This window comes from Syngnathus typhle, linkage group LG10 (assembly GCF_033458585.1).
Source record: "Syngnathus typhle isolate RoL2023-S1 ecotype Sweden linkage group LG10, RoL_Styp_1.0, whole genome shotgun sequence".
NCBI classification, from domain to species: Eukaryota; Metazoa; Chordata; class Actinopteri; order Syngnathiformes; family Syngnathidae; genus Syngnathus; species Syngnathus typhle.
In genome coordinates this window covers 4215218-4232018 of record NC_083747.1, presented here as the reverse complement: position 1 = coordinate 4232018, position 16801 = coordinate 4215218, and the positions used below count along the sequence as shown (strand labels likewise).

At 40.6% G+C, this 16801-nt stretch overlaps 3 protein-coding genes across 4 annotated transcripts; all 3 read left to right on the top strand.

Moving 5' to 3' along the window:
• The first annotated feature begins 685 nt into the window (after positions 1–685).
• Positions 686–4894, top strand: hoxa10b (homeobox A10b). Its single transcript, XM_061288866.1, has 2 exons — positions 686–1588; positions 2124–4894. The coding sequence occupies exons 1-2, from the start codon at positions 823–825 to the stop codon at positions 2396–2398; spliced, it is 1041 nt and encodes a 346-aa protein (XP_061144850.1). The 5' UTR covers positions 686–822; the 3' UTR covers positions 2399–4894.
• A 1126-nt stretch (positions 4895–6020) lies between these two features.
• Positions 6021–8583, top strand: hoxa9b (homeobox A9b). Its single transcript, XM_061288890.1, has 2 exons — positions 6021–6537; positions 7787–8583. The coding sequence occupies exons 1-2, from the start codon at positions 6021–6023 to the stop codon at positions 8023–8025; spliced, it is 756 nt and encodes a 251-aa protein (XP_061144874.1). The 3' UTR covers positions 8026–8583.
• A 150-nt stretch (positions 8584–8733) lies between these two features.
• hoxa2b (homeobox A2b) lies at positions 8734–15463 on the top strand. Of its 2 annotated transcripts, XM_061288871.1 has the most exons (3): positions 8734–9901; positions 13860–14028; positions 14286–15463. In XM_061288871.1, the coding sequence occupies exons 1-3, from the start codon at positions 9731–9733 to the stop codon at positions 14933–14935; spliced, it is 990 nt and encodes a 329-aa protein (XP_061144855.1). In that variant the 5' UTR covers positions 8734–9730; the 3' UTR covers positions 14936–15463. The 2 variants fall into 2 exon arrangements, with proteins under 2 accessions (XP_061144855.1, XP_061144856.1); XM_061288872.1 differs by lacking the exon at positions 8734–9901 and having other exon boundaries at positions 12101–14028.
• The last annotated feature ends 1338 nt before the right edge of the window (positions 15464–16801 follow it).

The window sequence follows — 16801 nt, the reverse complement described above, 5'->3', positions numbered from 1 at the left end:
AACTCACCCCAAAAAAAAAAATGTTAAACCTTTTCAGAAGTATCTTTCGGAATAATTTCTTGATTTTGTTTAAGAGGTTTGTAAAGAACGAAACATATATATAAAACATAATATAACGTTAAAGTAAAATTGCATGGACACATTAAATATTTACCATGGACGGATTAATATTTAATATAATTCGTCAACGAAATATGCCGCATATGAATAACGATGTGTTATTTTTGGTTGTCATTGGCTTTCTTAATTATCAACGGAACAAACGTGCGTCATTACAGAGTGTTCACTTGTCCGATTAATTTTCCTCCACTAATAAAAGCACACGTTGAATCGGCGAGGCCAAAATGTAGCAGTGAAAGCGTCAAAAATGATGAGCGCGCCACAGAAAAAGGGGTCAAGAGTCCCTGTGGAAGACTTTGAGGACCTTTTGGAGGTGCACCGTGATGCACCTTTACTGCTCCTTTTCTTTACAATGCTGTAAAAGCGGTCATAAAGTAATACATTGCACAAGACTGCTTGCAGCTTTCAACTGCCTCACTTTTCCCTTTGCATGCTCCGAGAATATACTCAGGGTTCAACATCCTCTCATGATATTTTACCCATAATCTCATTTACGCATATGCCCCCCCCCCCTCTCCTCCACACACACTTTTTTTTTTTTTTTGCACTTTTCCTGACTTAACCTAAACCAAAATATACGACACTGGAGCAGGCTGCTCGGACTGGGAGGAGTCTGTAAGCTGCCTTCTCTTTTAATTGGCTGCGCGGCTACAGTGAGAAGCGTGAGTATCACTAATTATTCAGCAATGTTTTGCACAAGAAATGTCGGGCAGATTGGGCGATCTTCACCTTAGCACAGCCATGACATGCCCCAACAGCCAGACTGCCAACCCGTTTTTTGTGGACTCGCTAATCAACGTGAGGGGCGATGCCGGCTCGTATTATCACAGCAACGGCGTGTATTTGCCCCCGGAATATTCGTACGGACTCCCCGCTGGTTCCTCTTGCTTCCCCGGGATCGCGAAGCGCACTGAGGGGAGCGCACCGAGCGCTATTCCGCCATCCGCGCCCTATGCTCCTGGTATGGAGACGTGGCTGGAGGCGTCTCGCTCCTGCAGAGTCGAGCAGCCTGGTGGGCAACATCTGAGCCAGCAGTGCTCCTTCTCCGCCGCCATAAAGGAGGAGAGCGCCTATTGCCTCTACGAATCTGACAAATGCCCCAAAGGAGCCACGGTGGAGGACATCTCCTTCTCCGGAGCGTCGTGTCCACCCACAGGCAGCAGCACCGTGCCGGTCCCCGGCTACTTCCGCTTATCGCAGACCTACGCCCCCTCCAAGCTTTACCATCAAGCCCAACCGAGCGTGAATAATTTCCCACCGCAGCGATCTCCCCGTGCGCCCGCGCAGCCGGCTCAACTCGCTGTGGCCGCTTCCTCCGGGAAGCGGGAGAGCCACGAGGAGGCGCCCGCGTCCGATCCCTGCGCCCCAGCTCGAGACGAAGACAGCCGGCTGTCATCCGATGGATCGTCGTCGTCCCCGGAGCCTGCAGATGCTTGTGGTGTGGAGTGTGAAGAAAAGCCCTTGAAAGGTGCAGTGTGCTTTATCTGAATTATTTATGAATTGAATATTAATTTGCAAAGCTTGTGGTCATGCTATAACGATTGAGTAAATAATGCAGGTGTAAAAATACAAGCCACTGTGAATATTAAGCATGTGCATCAAGTTTAATGGGAATTTGTGCTGCAACAGAATTAAAAACTAGCCACATTTTTTTTGCAACACGTCCTCTTGTATCACATTGATGTTGTGGCTTGCCTAGCCTACATCCATTTGTGTTTTATGTCTTAATAAAAGAAGCGTTTGCATGCATGGGCGTATGCGTATCAGAGATTTCATACCGTGGGGGGGGGGGGCATATGATGTGGCATCATCTGGATCCATGTAGACAGATGAAAATGAATTAGAGGGCGTGCAAAATATGTAACATTTACATTACATACGCAAAAAAAACAGACCAGGAAATAACGTCATGCATGCGTTTTTCTATATTCTAAAATGACCTATATATTTTTTTGTCATGCTCGTCCACACCTGTTGCTTCATCGTGCGTGTTAATTTCACAGATGCTGGCAAAATAGAGAGTCCAGCGAACTGGCTGACCGCCAAGAGCGGCAGAAAAAAGCGCTGTCCATACACCAAACATCAAACTCTGGAGCTGGAGAAGGAGTTCTTGTTCAACATGTACCTGACCAGGGAGCGGCGCCTGGAGATCAGCCGCAGCGTGCACCTCACCGACAGGCAAGTGAAAATCTGGTTCCAGAACAGGAGGATGAAACTGAAAAAAATGAGCCGTGAGAACAGGATCCGGGAGCTGTCTGGAAACTTCGCTTTCACATGAGACTTAGCGGACTCTCCATCTCAGCCGACTGTGAGAAGAAACGGGACCCTCTATAATAGGCTAACTTATTGAATGTTATTATTTCCGCTTTTAATCGTCGTGGATGTGTATTTATATAAATGACGTTTGTAATCGTGGTATTTGAAATGTTCAGAATGCAATGTACATAATGTATAGTGGAAGCATATGTGCATGTAAAATTATACCCACTCGCTGTTACAGTAAGAAATTGATGAGTATTTGCAAACTTTTGCTGGTCAATAATATTATTATTAATAATAATAAAAAAAAAACAATCTTTACAATTGTTAGCTCTTTATTTCATTGACTAATAGACGCTGTAGCGATGCCCGTTTTTTGGGCTGATTATATTATTTTGGGAAACATTCCATTGATAAAAACTTAAAATCCATCTTGAATTTCAATTTCTTATGACATAACGTTGTCGCGTAATTATTATTATTGTTACATATGCATCTTTTGTCATTGTTACTGTTGCCAATGACAAAGTGTTAAAATGACACAATGTTAAACTCCATGTGTGCTCATGAGTTGTGTACCCTGGCAGAATTTGTGAAATAATATATTTTTTTAAAGGAAAAATATGACTAGGAACAGGGACTATATCTTTATTTTCTTTCTAGGTATGTTTTAGTTAACGATTATGTTTTTCTGCCACCAATTACAGTTAAAGTTGATTCCTATTAAAAATAAAATAAATATGTTTCGCCTGATTCATATTTACTTTGAAAAATGGTTTGAAAATTTGCCAGGGTATGTAAACATATGTGTATTTTCTATTTCCTAATGACAAACTGTAAAAATTCCTAATGAAGGTTTAATGTTACATGTATTTTAATACCCAATGTAAAACGCATGGTACGTGACGCCATCTTAAAATCCTTCATGGCTGAATGTTAAAATGCATTTTGAGTCCAAATAATACAATGTTAAATTCATTTTAATTAGAAAATGACACAATATTGACTCATCTATCTTGGCACATATGCATTTAAATTCCGAATGATATGTTAAAATGCATGTTATGGAAATGACCAATATCACATGCGTTATGGTGGCACAATGCAAACCCTTAACACTCAATGACACATTTTTATCCCAATTGACTCCATGCATGCTAAATTGTATGTTATGGTAATATGGGTGACGAAATGTTCCATTTATGGTCATAATGTAGAAAAGCATTTGAATAATTCAACGTTCCAAGGCGTATGTTATGATACTTTCAATCACAAAATGTTAAAATCTCTCTTTTATTGTAATTATTGATGACACAACGCAATTGCGTTATTCCCAATGACAACAGTGAAACGCATTTTAATTCCCAACGAGTCAGTTAAAATCCAAAATGTTAAAACCCATCTTTTATGGGAATTCCTACGGGCACAATGTAAAAAAAAAAAAAAAGCATTTTATATACTTCCACCAATTAAGTCATTTATTAAAAGTCATTTATCATCTCCCAATAAGAAAATGTTGAAATGCATTTTGTTCAATGTACTTCCTTATATGTCACAAATGTTAACATCTGTTTGACTCCCATGACGTCATGTCAAAAGGCGTAATGATAACTTTCCATGACAGAATGTTAAAATCCATTTTTATAGTAATCCCCAATGACACCTAACATGTATTTTAATTCCCGACGACACAATTAATAACTCCAATGTTAAAATGCACCAAATCCATTTTTTTAATCCCAATGACCCCAATGTATTTTGATTCCCATTGCTTGTGTTGTGGTAACACAATGTTGAAAATGCATCTCATGTCAACCGAGCCAATGTGAAGTGCATCTTCCCAAGGACACGAAATGTTGAAGTCCATCTTTTTCGATAGCAGCAGAAGAGGAGAGCGGAACTGTGGAGTGGTTTAGGTAGTCTCATGTTGTTGGGCTATATGTGACTTGCGTCCCACAACAAGAAACTGCCTTGATTACCTCAGTAAAAACTCGTCGCATATTATGAAAAGTGACTTTCTATTCATTAGCCATTGTACTTATCAATAATTTGGCAGCAAGCAAATAAAACGCATTACTCCCACAAGCGCCACATTATGTTTTATTGTTGTGCGTAAAAGCAATCCGCGGTATTAATTAGACCTCTCGGTGGGTTTGGTCACAGTGAGTAACGTCCATTTAGCCAGCTATTTTTTTTATTTTATTTATTTTTTATTCACGCTTGCACTTTAAGAGAAAGCCAATTAAATGGATCTTATTGTTTCAGGCTGAGGAAAAGAGCGCAGACAAGTCCTCGGTTATGATCATTGCAGTCTGCCAGTTTGCCTCGCCGTATAGGAAATGCCGGATGCGTCTGCTTTGCGCCTCAGAAAAGACACAAAGGCCCGGCTTTATTGGGGGGGGGATATTTAGCTTAGACAGCCATGTTGTAACCTTAAGAAAAACAACCCCAATTGCCCGTGATAAAAGGGGCCGTTATGGCACCCAAATAACCTCGCCCTACTTTCCTGCATGTGCATGCGCGCTTTTTTTTTTTTGGGATGGGTCCAAAGAGTGCAACAAGCCTGCATGGACGTGTTTTGCTATCGTAAATCCAAACGAGCCTTTAATTATTATTTTTTTAAACACGCGCGAGCTTGTTTTAATAGAATTGTAACATTGGCTATTTTGTAAGAGCTAGTTCAGAAGCGCAATGCGCGCTAATCAAAATGTATCAATTAAATACTATTTCATCCGTATACGCGGCGTTTTTATAAAAATATATTTATTGGTTTATCTTTTACTTTATTTTAAGCAATAGCAATAAACAATAAGACGAAACAACACATCAAAAATCTGTTTTATTTCATTTATTTTTATTTTATTATAGTCAAAAATGACCCAGGAGGTTTAAGTCTATTTTCTTTTAACCCAAATTAGATAAGAGGGTCAGATAATGGGTTGTTTGTGATCTGGTGTATAATCTTTCGTTTTGATTGTGTATAGATTATTCTTACAACCGTTGGAATCCAAAACATTCAGCCACATCTAAGTATTTTTTTCTTTTAGTTCCCATTTTCATTGAAGTTTCCTGTGGCAAACTAACTTGCACATAACCTTTAAATGTCTGTGAGTGTTTAACCGAGGCCAATTAATAACCCTATTAGATGTTAATGAACTCCTATTTATTTGCAAGAACGTCTCGCTAGGAAGCTTAAAACATTACAAGCACACCAACGAGCGTGCTCCATTAATAAATAAAGATCTCTTGACAAAAATCATAACGTTTATTGCTTATAAAAGTGAATGCTATACCAGCGCGAGCAGGCCCAATAAAGGCGAGGGAATTTGCTATTAAAATATGGTGGTGAAAAGGCTGGCTATTGGGTTGAGCAGCAGCAGCAGCAGCAGCACAGCAGCAACAGCAGCAGCAGGCTGATTTATTATTTATTGTTCTGTCCCACGGTCACGTGTTCGGGGCGCCCTATCCTTGCGTGGACAATGTTCACCGCGTTCAACGTGCATTGGGCGGCCAGGCTGGTGCACGACGAGGCTCAATATCACGCAATGACACGCCGCTTGCGCCACTTTGCAGGATTATAGCAGGATTTGCGTTGTTCCCCCTTTTTCTGCATCCGTTTGTTTTTCCTTATCGCCGTTGCCATGTCGACGCTGAGCTACTACGCGGACGCCGGCGTCGTCCCTGAGCTGCAGGAGGATGTGCCGGCGCGGTTCCCATCAGCTGCAGGGGTGGAGCAGGCGATGCTCGCCGAATATGGCGGACAGGAAGCGTGCCCTTTGCAGAAATCATCTATTTTTGGCGCGTCTTGGGGTCCCATCGCGGCGCACCCGCCCAATACGGCCGCCCCGACTTACATCCATCACCACTACAGCGGCAGCGGGGACGCCGATGGTATGTTTGCGCGCTCCTGGGCCCTGGAGCCCGTGTCCGCACCTTTGTGCCTGACTGGACTAGCGTCGACGGCCGCCATGCATTACGAGATCAAACCCGAGCCCCTCATTGGGAGTGGCGAGTGCACAACTTTGGAGACGCACACCCCTCTTTTGTCTGACGCGGACAGCGCCGCGGCCCTGGCGGAGGTTCCCTGCGAGAGCACGTCCACGTCCAAGCCGATCGTGGAAAGCCCCTCAGTTGGGGACCGGAGGGAGATAGACGCCAGTAAGACAAGCTTTCTTTTTGTCTTCTTATTGTGCCTCCACTTCAGTGTGCTCGGCTGAGGCCTCTGATTTGCTGCGATTTGGGCGAACATGCGCACTATGTCATTTTGCCTTCCGCGTGGCACAGTTCTGAAACCCCCTTTTTATGACTTTAATTCGGATTTGCCATACATCACGTATGAGACTTGAGATTTCCTACTAAATTCAGCACCCCCAAAAACATCACACCCCATTCCGAATGACAGAATGTGGAAAAATTGAAAATGTATCTTTTGTACAAACTCCAAAATGGAACCCCAAATGTTAAAACGGATTTGAATTCCCATGCAACCCGCAAACGAGCCCAGACACAATGCAGCGTTTGCACAAATGCAGTGTATTTCTCGTTCTTATTGTACAAAGGTTCCCAAACATCGGCTGGGGGCCAGACAGGGTCCGAATCAATCCTGTCTTGGGCCCAATAACATTGGTGATTCTCAAACAGGATACATCATTTATTCAAAAAAAAGGAACCATTTGTGTTTTATATGTTACTATGGTAGCCTATAACTAAATTAGTTTCTTTTTCCTGTTCCTTTATTCCAGGACCCATTCTAATGGTTCAGAGATATCAAAATTGTTTTTCAATATTAATGCTATAGTAAAAAGTGCAATGGCACCATGTATCACTTTTAACCCCAGTGGTGTGTTCAAACTGCTGCGTCAAATAACCCATTTTGGTCAAAACATGAACTGACCTGGTTGTTTTGAAGAAGCAACGTTTTTTTTTTCTTTTTTCTATTAAAATAAAATAACTCCAAAACGTGTTATTTTCTAAACAAACTACGTTGGATCAAAGTGACCCAAGATTTTGACCAATTCTTTTTATGACCAGGCAGTTTAAGGGGTGCAATAGAAACTCAACCATCTTTGTAGTTTTAGTGTATTATTAATTTGTACATCACATCATTTTTTAGGACAACGTTTTTTTTTTATCGTATATTATTAGTCGATTTTTTTCATATATTCCACTTTTCACAGGGAGAGCTCATTTCATTCCACATTTTCCAGTTAAGACAAAAAAAAAATGGAAATGGCCTAGTCGTAAAATGGCTGCCTAAATTAAATACTTACTTTTTGTTGGTCAGTTTTTTAATTATTCATTTGCTTTTCCGTGAAGAGCAATTAAAAAAATAAACCCAAGCAGTGCGTTTGAAATAATGCTGAAAATCAACATGCACAAATATCAGCTCGATTTCTTGTGCACGCAGACAACCCGTCGTCCAACTGGCTCCACGCGAAGCCCACCAGAAAGAAGCGCTGCCCCTACACAAAGCACCAAATCCTGGAACTAGAGAAAGAGTTTCTGTACAACATGTACCTTCCGCGGGATCGCAGATACGAGGTGGCCAGATTGCTCAATCTGACCGAGAGACAAGTGAAAATCTGGTTCCAGAACCGTAGGATGAAGATGAAGAAAGACAACAAAGACCGACGAAGAGACAGTTAAGTGCCATAATATAGCCTAATACTGATACGAGCTGTGAGAGGGGGGGGGGGGGGGGGTGTCGTTATTATTCTAAACTGTTACACACGTTGTTGTCTATAGTTTTGTGTTGTTAAATAATGTTGGATGTTTATTTCGTCTATCTCATGTGTGTTTGGTAAAGTGAACTAGACGATTTGTTGTGTTTTTTTTAAATGCATGAAAAAAAAAATTCCTCGACTACCTGAATGTTTTTCAGCTACCTATTTGCAATGTTTACATTAATTATCATTTTTTAGATGCTCTTTAGGTGTCCTCTTATTGTGAAAGCAAAATGCACATTCGAAATGAATCGTCGTAGGTCCTTTTTTTAACAGTATGTAGGAAAATGTAATTATTTTCTATGATTTTTATTATTACGCTTAATGTAATGCATTTTTAGAAAATGTACGATAGTCAACCAAAACTGACCGCTCTTACAATGTATTGTTCTGTTCGCCCAAAGACGTATTTTAATTATTTCTATAAATAATTACGTGACTGAACTGAAAAATAATGTATTAAAAGGAATCAAAAAACAAATAGGGGATTTTTTAATTTATTTACCACCGAATTTAATGGCACAAAAGTTAGATCATACTTATTTTAATAACCATCATAATAATAACTTATAGGGAAAGCAATAGCCATAAAAAGAAATGCTTACGTTGTTTTCAATTCTGATGGAGAAAAAGAAATTGAAGCGATACAAAATTTGGAGCATGTGAAAATCATTCGTTACAAATCTAATGTGTAAAATTTAATTTTGGTTTGATCACAGCGTGTTTGTTGTCTGGGCTTTTAAACGCCCCGCGGCGGTGACGTGCCCTCCGCCATAAAGCGCAATGGCTGCAATTGCATTGTGGACTGTTTATAAGGTGTGAAAGGAGCAAAGCATGTCGAGACTGTGTGACAGTAGTAAAGGACACATTTCCAATGAGCCTCAGACGAATATGGAAAATAGCCGGAAGATTTGGCCGACGACACACACACACACACACACACACACACACACACACACACACACACACACACACACACACACACACACACACACACACACACACACACACACACACACACACACACACACACACGTACACCCTGGAGGATCAGAAGATCCTTCTAATTACTTTACAGCCATCTTATAACAATTAGACATTGGCAATTCAGTCCCGTCCTTTCACCGACCCCCGCCCCTTTTTTGGTTTGTTGCCGCAGAGATAGCACACACACACACACACCTCTCACAAATTCATCGTCATGCACAATCAACATGTGCGTAAAATATATGACGTCAGTTGGGGAATGGTGATGTATTTTGCTTTGAGTACAAAAGCGTTGCGCGGATATTTTGGGGTCGTGCTGAGTCCCTTCGCGCAGAAACGGCCAGCAGGTGGCGGCAGCGGGTCGCTGGGAGTGGTTACGTTTTCCTGCGGGATGATGCGTTTATGGACATTATGGAATCAAAAGCTTTCTGCGTTAAAACATTTTAGAGCAGCAGTGTGCTAACTTATTCCTCAGATAGCCGCTTTTGGACAAATTAAAGGACGTGTTGGCCCCCGACTTGGTGCGATGAGGATTAACAATAAATCATCATTTAGATATTTGGTAAGTATCTCCGGTTGAACACTTGATCGCAGCTCTGCAGGGAAAAATACAGCTCAGAATTTACCAAGATGTCGCTTCGATGACCTTGCTGACTAATTCATCAGAGCATTTTGACAGCAGTCTCGAGAGATCCTGCAAGTGGGAGTCAAGTCTGGAACACGTGGGAGTCCATTTATCTACTGTCCAGCCCTTGTCATCTTCTCTGATCAAACCCACAGTGGAGATTGTGCTCACTCCTTGGACATATATGGTATTTTCTTCCAATGTTTATTTAGCTTGATATCTAATGCAGCTATATATTTGCTTCAAAATCTTCATTTAAATCAATGGAGATAAATACTGCATTCCATTTTCGCAGTCGAACAAGGCATGTGAGAGTGCTTGTCTGTCCAACACATGGTTTGAACATGCAATGTGTTGCCCATCACCTTTTAGTACCGCCAATGTGGTTGTGTCGTTAAACTTGCTACATGAGCCAATGAAGTGCCCACTAACTTCTGGGAGGGATCCAAATCCCCTCACCCCTCCCCATACACCTACCTCCAACAAATGCCCCAGTGTGAAAGTTTATAGTGAATATCAAATTAGTACAGAGATTTTCAAAGTATGGTAAGACTTGTGGCATGCAAAGGTATCACAGAATTCAATAAGTTATATTAATAATAAAATATTTGAAATATGCATTCAAATATACGTTTTATTTTTGAATTCAATACAATACAAGTACTTTAAAAAACAACAACTTTTAAGTATTGTATTTAGTCCTTAAGTCTATTTTATTTTAATGGGTAAAGTAGAATTTAAATTAAATCATTAATTTAGCAGGAAAATGGCACCCTTAGGCCGCCTAACACAATGTAGCTACAGACATATGATGTTGACCCCATGATGAAGAATGTCTCAGCATCTGTGTTCGTGATCATGAGACTTGCCTCCCAGGCAGACAGAGCAATCCTGCATTCTCAAATGGCATCAACGAAAATGGTGAGTAACATAATTGTTTTGTAAGTTTATGGAAACAGCTCTTGATCCAATGCATGCCACATCAATGTTTATCTAAGTTGTTTTACCAGAATGGTTTGACTTATTTATACACTTGTATGAGTACTGGGATCACTGCCAACGTTATTGTTAGTAACTTAGCAACACATAATCATAAATTCTCCCTAGCATACATTTTTAATTAAAATACTTTTGTTATGTTCATCAATATGGTAGCTTCATTAGATTCAAACAATTGTGTGAAAACTCCTTATGCCACCATGCATGTTTGTAGTTTGCAGTCTTGTCATCGTTAATTTAATAGCCATGTGTTTAAAAAACATTGAGTGAGATAAAATCAAGTCCAAACTGTCTGACACACACACACACACGCACGCACGCACCCACGCACGCGCAGTACCACTCACAAAATCTGTTTTCCAGCTTGAATGGTCCCCTGTTTTATTTTATTTTCCCTCTCAGGCCCAATATGCTTTGAATTACTGCTAAAGCTGCAAAAGCACATTTTCGTATCGTTATTAACCTCAATAACGCCTCACAATGTCACATTTCGCAAACAAGTCTGTAAATAATCCACTAAAAAGCTCTAAAGGACGAATGGGACACCCTGCAGTTTTTTTTGGTGCAATTGTTTATTTTTCAAGAAAACACACATGTGACAGCTCCTACAACAAACCCACATAAATATCATGTATAGCATCAGAATACTTTTTTTTTTAAATTCCTAGATTTAGTCTCTAGTACAATAAGTCGAGTAAAACCATTTTTCCCGTTCGGGAATACTGGATATTCACTTTAAATCATATTAAATCACCCATTAGTCGGATTAATACATTTTAATTCATATCTGAGTACGTATAGCCTGTCATCACAATTTGATCAATGTATGAAATAACGGGCGTAATTTCCATCCACAAATTAGAGTGCATCCTAATTCAGTATACTCGAGGAACATGCATTTAAAGCAGCACTTTAGTCTAATAGAGATCGTTTTAGACCAGGCTGTGCACGTGGCTGCTAGGAATGTATTTCTAAAAAAAAGGGAATGGAAATGCCGACACCCACTCACCTCCGTAAATAATATAAAGCTTGGTTCGTTAAAAAAAAAAAACATTCCTCATTTTCCATATTGTAGTCCTTGTTACACAAAAAAAAAATACAATAACCTATCTCATCTAAATAATAATAATAATAATAATAATAAAAGAAATTTTAAAAAACATTTTTATATACCCGTGTGCGCAGCTCGCTCCTCTTGATGTTTCTAGTGGTCACAACCTGATGTAAGGAAGTGTTAGATGCTTTAAATGTGTTCTTGGGGCAGGGAGCTGTCACGGCATCGAGCGAGAAAGATTGATCACATGCAGGCTTCTTTGTTTAGAGCCGTGCAATAAACAGCCCTCACATCCTTCCTGCACCTACCCCCCCCCCCCCCCCCCCCCCCCCCCATCCCCTTCCTCTCACACTTAGCGATAGTAGCTACATTCTCTCCACTGCAGACGACAATGGTAAAAATAAAAGACACTTTCTGGCGGTATGGAGGTGAATTATTATCGGAGCAGAACAGGGTGCACATTGCGCAATGATAAATACTGCATATATCTTGTGAGAACACGTGATATTGGATGGCCTTTACAGATTTGTGTATATGAAATAAATATATATGGCCAAAATCCATGTGATGTTATTCCCCCCTTCTTTGTGTGTCTGCATGTGTAGGGGGAAGGGGTGGTCACGTGACTGGCGAAACCCTATAAGAGGGTTTCGAATAAATGAAGTGTGCAGAGCAACAAAAAAAAAAGTGGGGGGGGGGCGTTAGGGTCACGTGGAAAATACTACATGTGCGGTGTAGTTACGGAATTACAAGACTCAAATCATAATCTTACGATATTAACAGAATGAATGTGTTCCTGCTTAAAATAAAATGTTGGAGATTAGGATAGCACTTTTTTTTCATCGTAAAATCTTGCAGCTTAATATTAGGCTTACTTTTTTTCCTGGAAGTAATTTGTAGTAAAGTACGGTTAGAAGAACATAATACGACTATTCTTCCACCATATATTTTTGCGCTTATCGTACCTTTTTCGTGAAATATTGACTTTCTTTTAACAGCACTTGCAAAATGATGACCTAATTCCCAAAGCTTTGACATTAACTCCCTTTCCACGTAACCGTGCCTTTCCCCTATATTTAAAATTTTACAACTTTGCCATATAACATGAACGTTTGTCTTCGTTTGCGACGATATATGACATTTGTAACAAAGCTTCATTATGGACCTGTTACATTTTTCTCTCATAAATTTGCGACAATTTTTTTATTTTTTATCTTTCTGTTTGAAAAGATGGCTTGAGAACAGAAAAGACATTTCAAAATAGATTTATGATCAGCAAGAACGTGAACGCGCCCTCTCTCTCTCTCTCTCTCTCTCTCTCTCTCTCTCTCTCTCTCTCTCTCTCTCTCTCTCTCTCTCTCTCTCTCTCTCTCTCTCTCTCTCTCTCTCTCTCTCTCTCTCTCTCTCTCTCTCTCTCTCTCTCTCTCTCTCTCTCTCTCTCTCTCTCTCTCTCTCTCTCTCTCTCTCTCTCTCTCTATCTATCTATCTATCTATCTATCTATCTATCTATCTATCTATCTATCTATCTATCTATCTATCTATCTATCTATCTATCTATCTATCTATCTATCTATCTATCTATCTATCTATCTATCTATCTATCTATCTATCTATCTATCTATCTATCAAGAGACACTGCACGCATGCATCAGTGAGGGAATGTCATGTTGAGCGCGGAGGCGTCTGCGTGGACCTTCTATTTTCCTTCAAGGCCTTTCTATAAGGACGGCGTGTAAATAGAGCAGCCTACGCGCGGGATGAGGCGTTACCCCCACCAGCAGCACCCCCACTCCACCGATCAATCACAAGGAGGGACAGTGGCCTCTTTTGATAAAAAAACGCCAAATTGTCATTGGACAGATGCAATCATGTGACAAGCCGCACGCTCTCTGTCCTCTGCAAAGCAAACAATTCACATTATACAGGTCCCTGCACCAGTCTAAATAATCTCACTAGTTTTAAATGACGCATCTCCCAAAAGCGACGAGGAGTAGGATAGGAGATGAATTACGCATTTGGCCTCGAAAGTGGTTTTATCAACAGTCAGCCGTCGCTCGCCGAGTGCCTGACATCCCTCCACGATGCGTTCCAGACTACGTCCATCAACACATCGACGCAGAATCCTCCTCCCCCTCCTTCGGACCAGCCGGCGAGTTGCTCCAGAAGCCCGCAGCACGCCGCGGCGCCATCCGCTGCCGCGCAGTACGCGTGGATGAAGGAGAAGAAAAGCACCAAGACTCCTGCAGACGCTCCACTGCAAGGCAAGACATGATTGATAACTCTCATGTTAATAACTTCCATGTTATCTGCACGCATGCATGACAGACCTTACGTGGGCGTATTTTTTTCCCCAAACCATGAAAGATTTGGATTTTAAATCATGTCTTAAAATTGTGATGGATTGTGCATCTGGCACGAATCTCCGCTTGTCCTGTCATAAATCTTTTGTTGCATCAACGCAACTTTCACCTCATGCACATTATCAAGCCACAATTTGGCTTATTTTTCTTCATTTAAGCCTCAGCCGAGTTCATATTAGCCGAAAGCGATTGTCCCCCGGCATCCTGCAGGAGGTTGAGGACAGCGTACACCAACACGCAACTTTTAGAGCTGGAGAAAGAGTTCCACTTCAACAAGTATCTCTGCAGACCCAGGCGACTGGAGATAGCCACCTCGTTGGATTTAAGCGAGAAACAAGTGAAAGTGTGGTTCCAGAACCGCAGGATGAAGCACAAAAGGCAGACGCACTGCAAGGAGAACCGTGAGAACAAAAGCAAATACGCCAAGGACTTTTTGGAAGAGGAGCCAGCCAAGGGGCAGAGTTATTTCCAGGAAAATTGTTTCAATTCACAACATTGTCCTAATAGCCACAATGACGACAATGATTCGACTTTGTGCATAAGTGAGAAAAATGTCAAACATTCTCCGGGGTGCGCTTCCACCACGGCTCCCTTCTGTGCGCCCGCAATAGGCCCGGACAATCATTTTTCCCACGTCTCGCACAATGAATACTCCCCGGATTTGGACGCCTCTTTGCGGGAGCTTCCTCCAGCCTCCTCGTTCTCGCAAGACTGGTCCGATTCAACTGCGCTGCCTTTATCACCTGAAACTTTTGAGCTTTTCTCAAAAACACTCACAACTATGGACTTGCATAATTTGAGCTATTGAAATGGGGTTAGTTTAATTCACATTATTTTTCTATAAAGGGGAATTATTTAATAAATGACGTAAGGTAAATTAGGACAAATAAGAACACGGGTAGGCTATATTTACACCATATTTATACTGGAAATAAATCTTCATATTGATTGTAATCAAATTTAAATCTCTTTTTTTAAAGGTTTGTTTTAAGACCGCTCCCATAAAAATATTGTTCAGAATTTAATTTTTCGTGCCGTTTCGACTTTTGGATGGTCAAAGAAAGACGATTCGCCTGCTTGGAGTCAAGGAGGGCAAAAGCTACGACTTTTCTCCGCTCTCTAATTAAATTTTATTGCCTATAAAACTCACAGCATTGAGGGTGCTTGTTTATTGGTTTTTTCGCTGTGTAATGCCTTCTTTGAATTAAGTATGCTTGCACTATTGTGGATCCACCAAACTTTTTTAATGATCAACAATATACCTGGGAATTAATAAAAAAATTATTTTCTGTTAAAAAAAAAAAGGCAAGTGAAAATGTTCAGTTATTGCTATTACTAGCCCAATTGTATTTTTTTGCAAATACTTTGTAAAATAGCGAAATCTGAAGGGAAAGGAATTGGTTCTTTATTTTCAAATTTAAAATGATGAGGCAAATATTATAAAATATTATAATTGAACACAAGTGGTAAAGAAACACAGGCAGACAGGGACGTTGAAATGAAACGAAAAAAACAATCCTTTAGTTTTTTTTTTAATGTATTATGCTGCACCCTAGTGGATAAGGCAGGAAGAGCAGCACAATGTCCATTGACTATGCACAAATGTTTTTCATTTTTGCCATTCTATTTAATTGTTTTAATATTATATTTTTCAGTATGTATATTATTGTAGAGTGCTATCTTTTATGATTAAAAACACATTAAAAAAAATGTCCTTTGGGTTTTTTCAGGAGTACTGCAATGGATTATGGAATTTGCATTCATTTCAGTAGGAAAAGATGATTTGATCATCTGAGTGGTTTGAGTAACAAGTGGTCACTTAAAAAATAATTTGGTCATCAAGTATTATCATTAAATTATGAAATCTGCAAATTAAAAATGTTTTCCTAAGCAACCATTCAAAACAAAGCTCTGTCTTTTTAGTAAACAAAACGTATGCAATTGGATTTTCCTGCTTACGCACAAATGTGCACACATACCCAGCGCACACAGCACACGGGTGAAAGGTCAAGCTGTCTCTCCTTTCCTCTCCAAGCAGGGAGGAACTAGTGCCAGGTCAGGAGGGGGTCATGATTTGAATGCACATAGAGAATTTGAGGATAAATCTAAACCGTATGTGACACAATATTTTTGTACAGTAAAATATGATTCAATCATATTGTGTTGACTAAACAAGCTAACTTACAAAGTCAAAAGAAGAGAGCGCAAATAAGTTCTTCACATGCGGATCCCCTTAATACAGTGCTTCTCAAATAGTGGGGCGCGCCCCCCAAGGGGGGCACGGTGCTATTCCTGGGGGGGCGCGTGTGACCCTGGGGAACAGGCTTTTTTTTTGGCAGTACTAGAATAAAGTGTAATTGCGCGTTTACTACAGCAGGGGGCAGTGGCGCTCTCATTGTTACTTCTGTCACGTTTGCGACAGTGCAACATTTTACGACTTACAAGACAAGTTAGGATAGTCACGGTGGGGAGGGGGGGCGCGAATAGTTTTCTTCTTGCTAGGGGGGGGCGTAACAGAAAATAATTGAGAAGCACTGCCTTAATAGGTGCAATGACATTTAACTCGCATTACGAGTAGTTCAAAGACTCTCTTCACCTGGACTGTGGAATGAATGGGGCCTGTCACTCCATAATTCATCATCATTTCTGTAAACTACAACCATAATCATCAAGC

Excerpts from the sequence above, each read along its gene's own strand:
- hoxa2b (XM_061288871.1), top strand. The coding sequence starts at position 9,731 with ATGACCTTGCTGACTAATTCATCAGAGCATTTTGACAGCAGTCTCGAG. Across the intron at positions 9,902-13,859 it reads TCACTCCTTGGACATATATG|ACTACGTCCATCAACACATC; the intron begins GTATTTTCTTCC and ends GATGCGTTCCAG. Across the intron at positions 14,029-14,285 it reads TGCAGACGCTCCACTGCAAG|CCTCAGCCGAGTTCATATTA; the intron begins GCAAGACATGAT and ends TCTTCATTTAAG.
- hoxa10b (XM_061288866.1), top strand. The coding sequence starts at position 823 with ATGTCGGGCAGATTGGGCGATCTTCACCTTAGCACAGCCATGACATGC. Across the intron at positions 1,589-2,123 it reads TGAAGAAAAGCCCTTGAAAG|ATGCTGGCAAAATAGAGAGT; the intron begins GTGCAGTGTGCT and ends TTAATTTCACAG.
- hoxa9b (XM_061288890.1), top strand. The coding sequence starts at position 6,021 with ATGTCGACGCTGAGCTACTACGCGGACGCCGGCGTCGTCCCTGAGCTG. Across the intron at positions 6,538-7,786 it reads CCGGAGGGAGATAGACGCCA|ACAACCCGTCGTCCAACTGG; the intron begins GTAAGACAAGCT and ends TTGTGCACGCAG.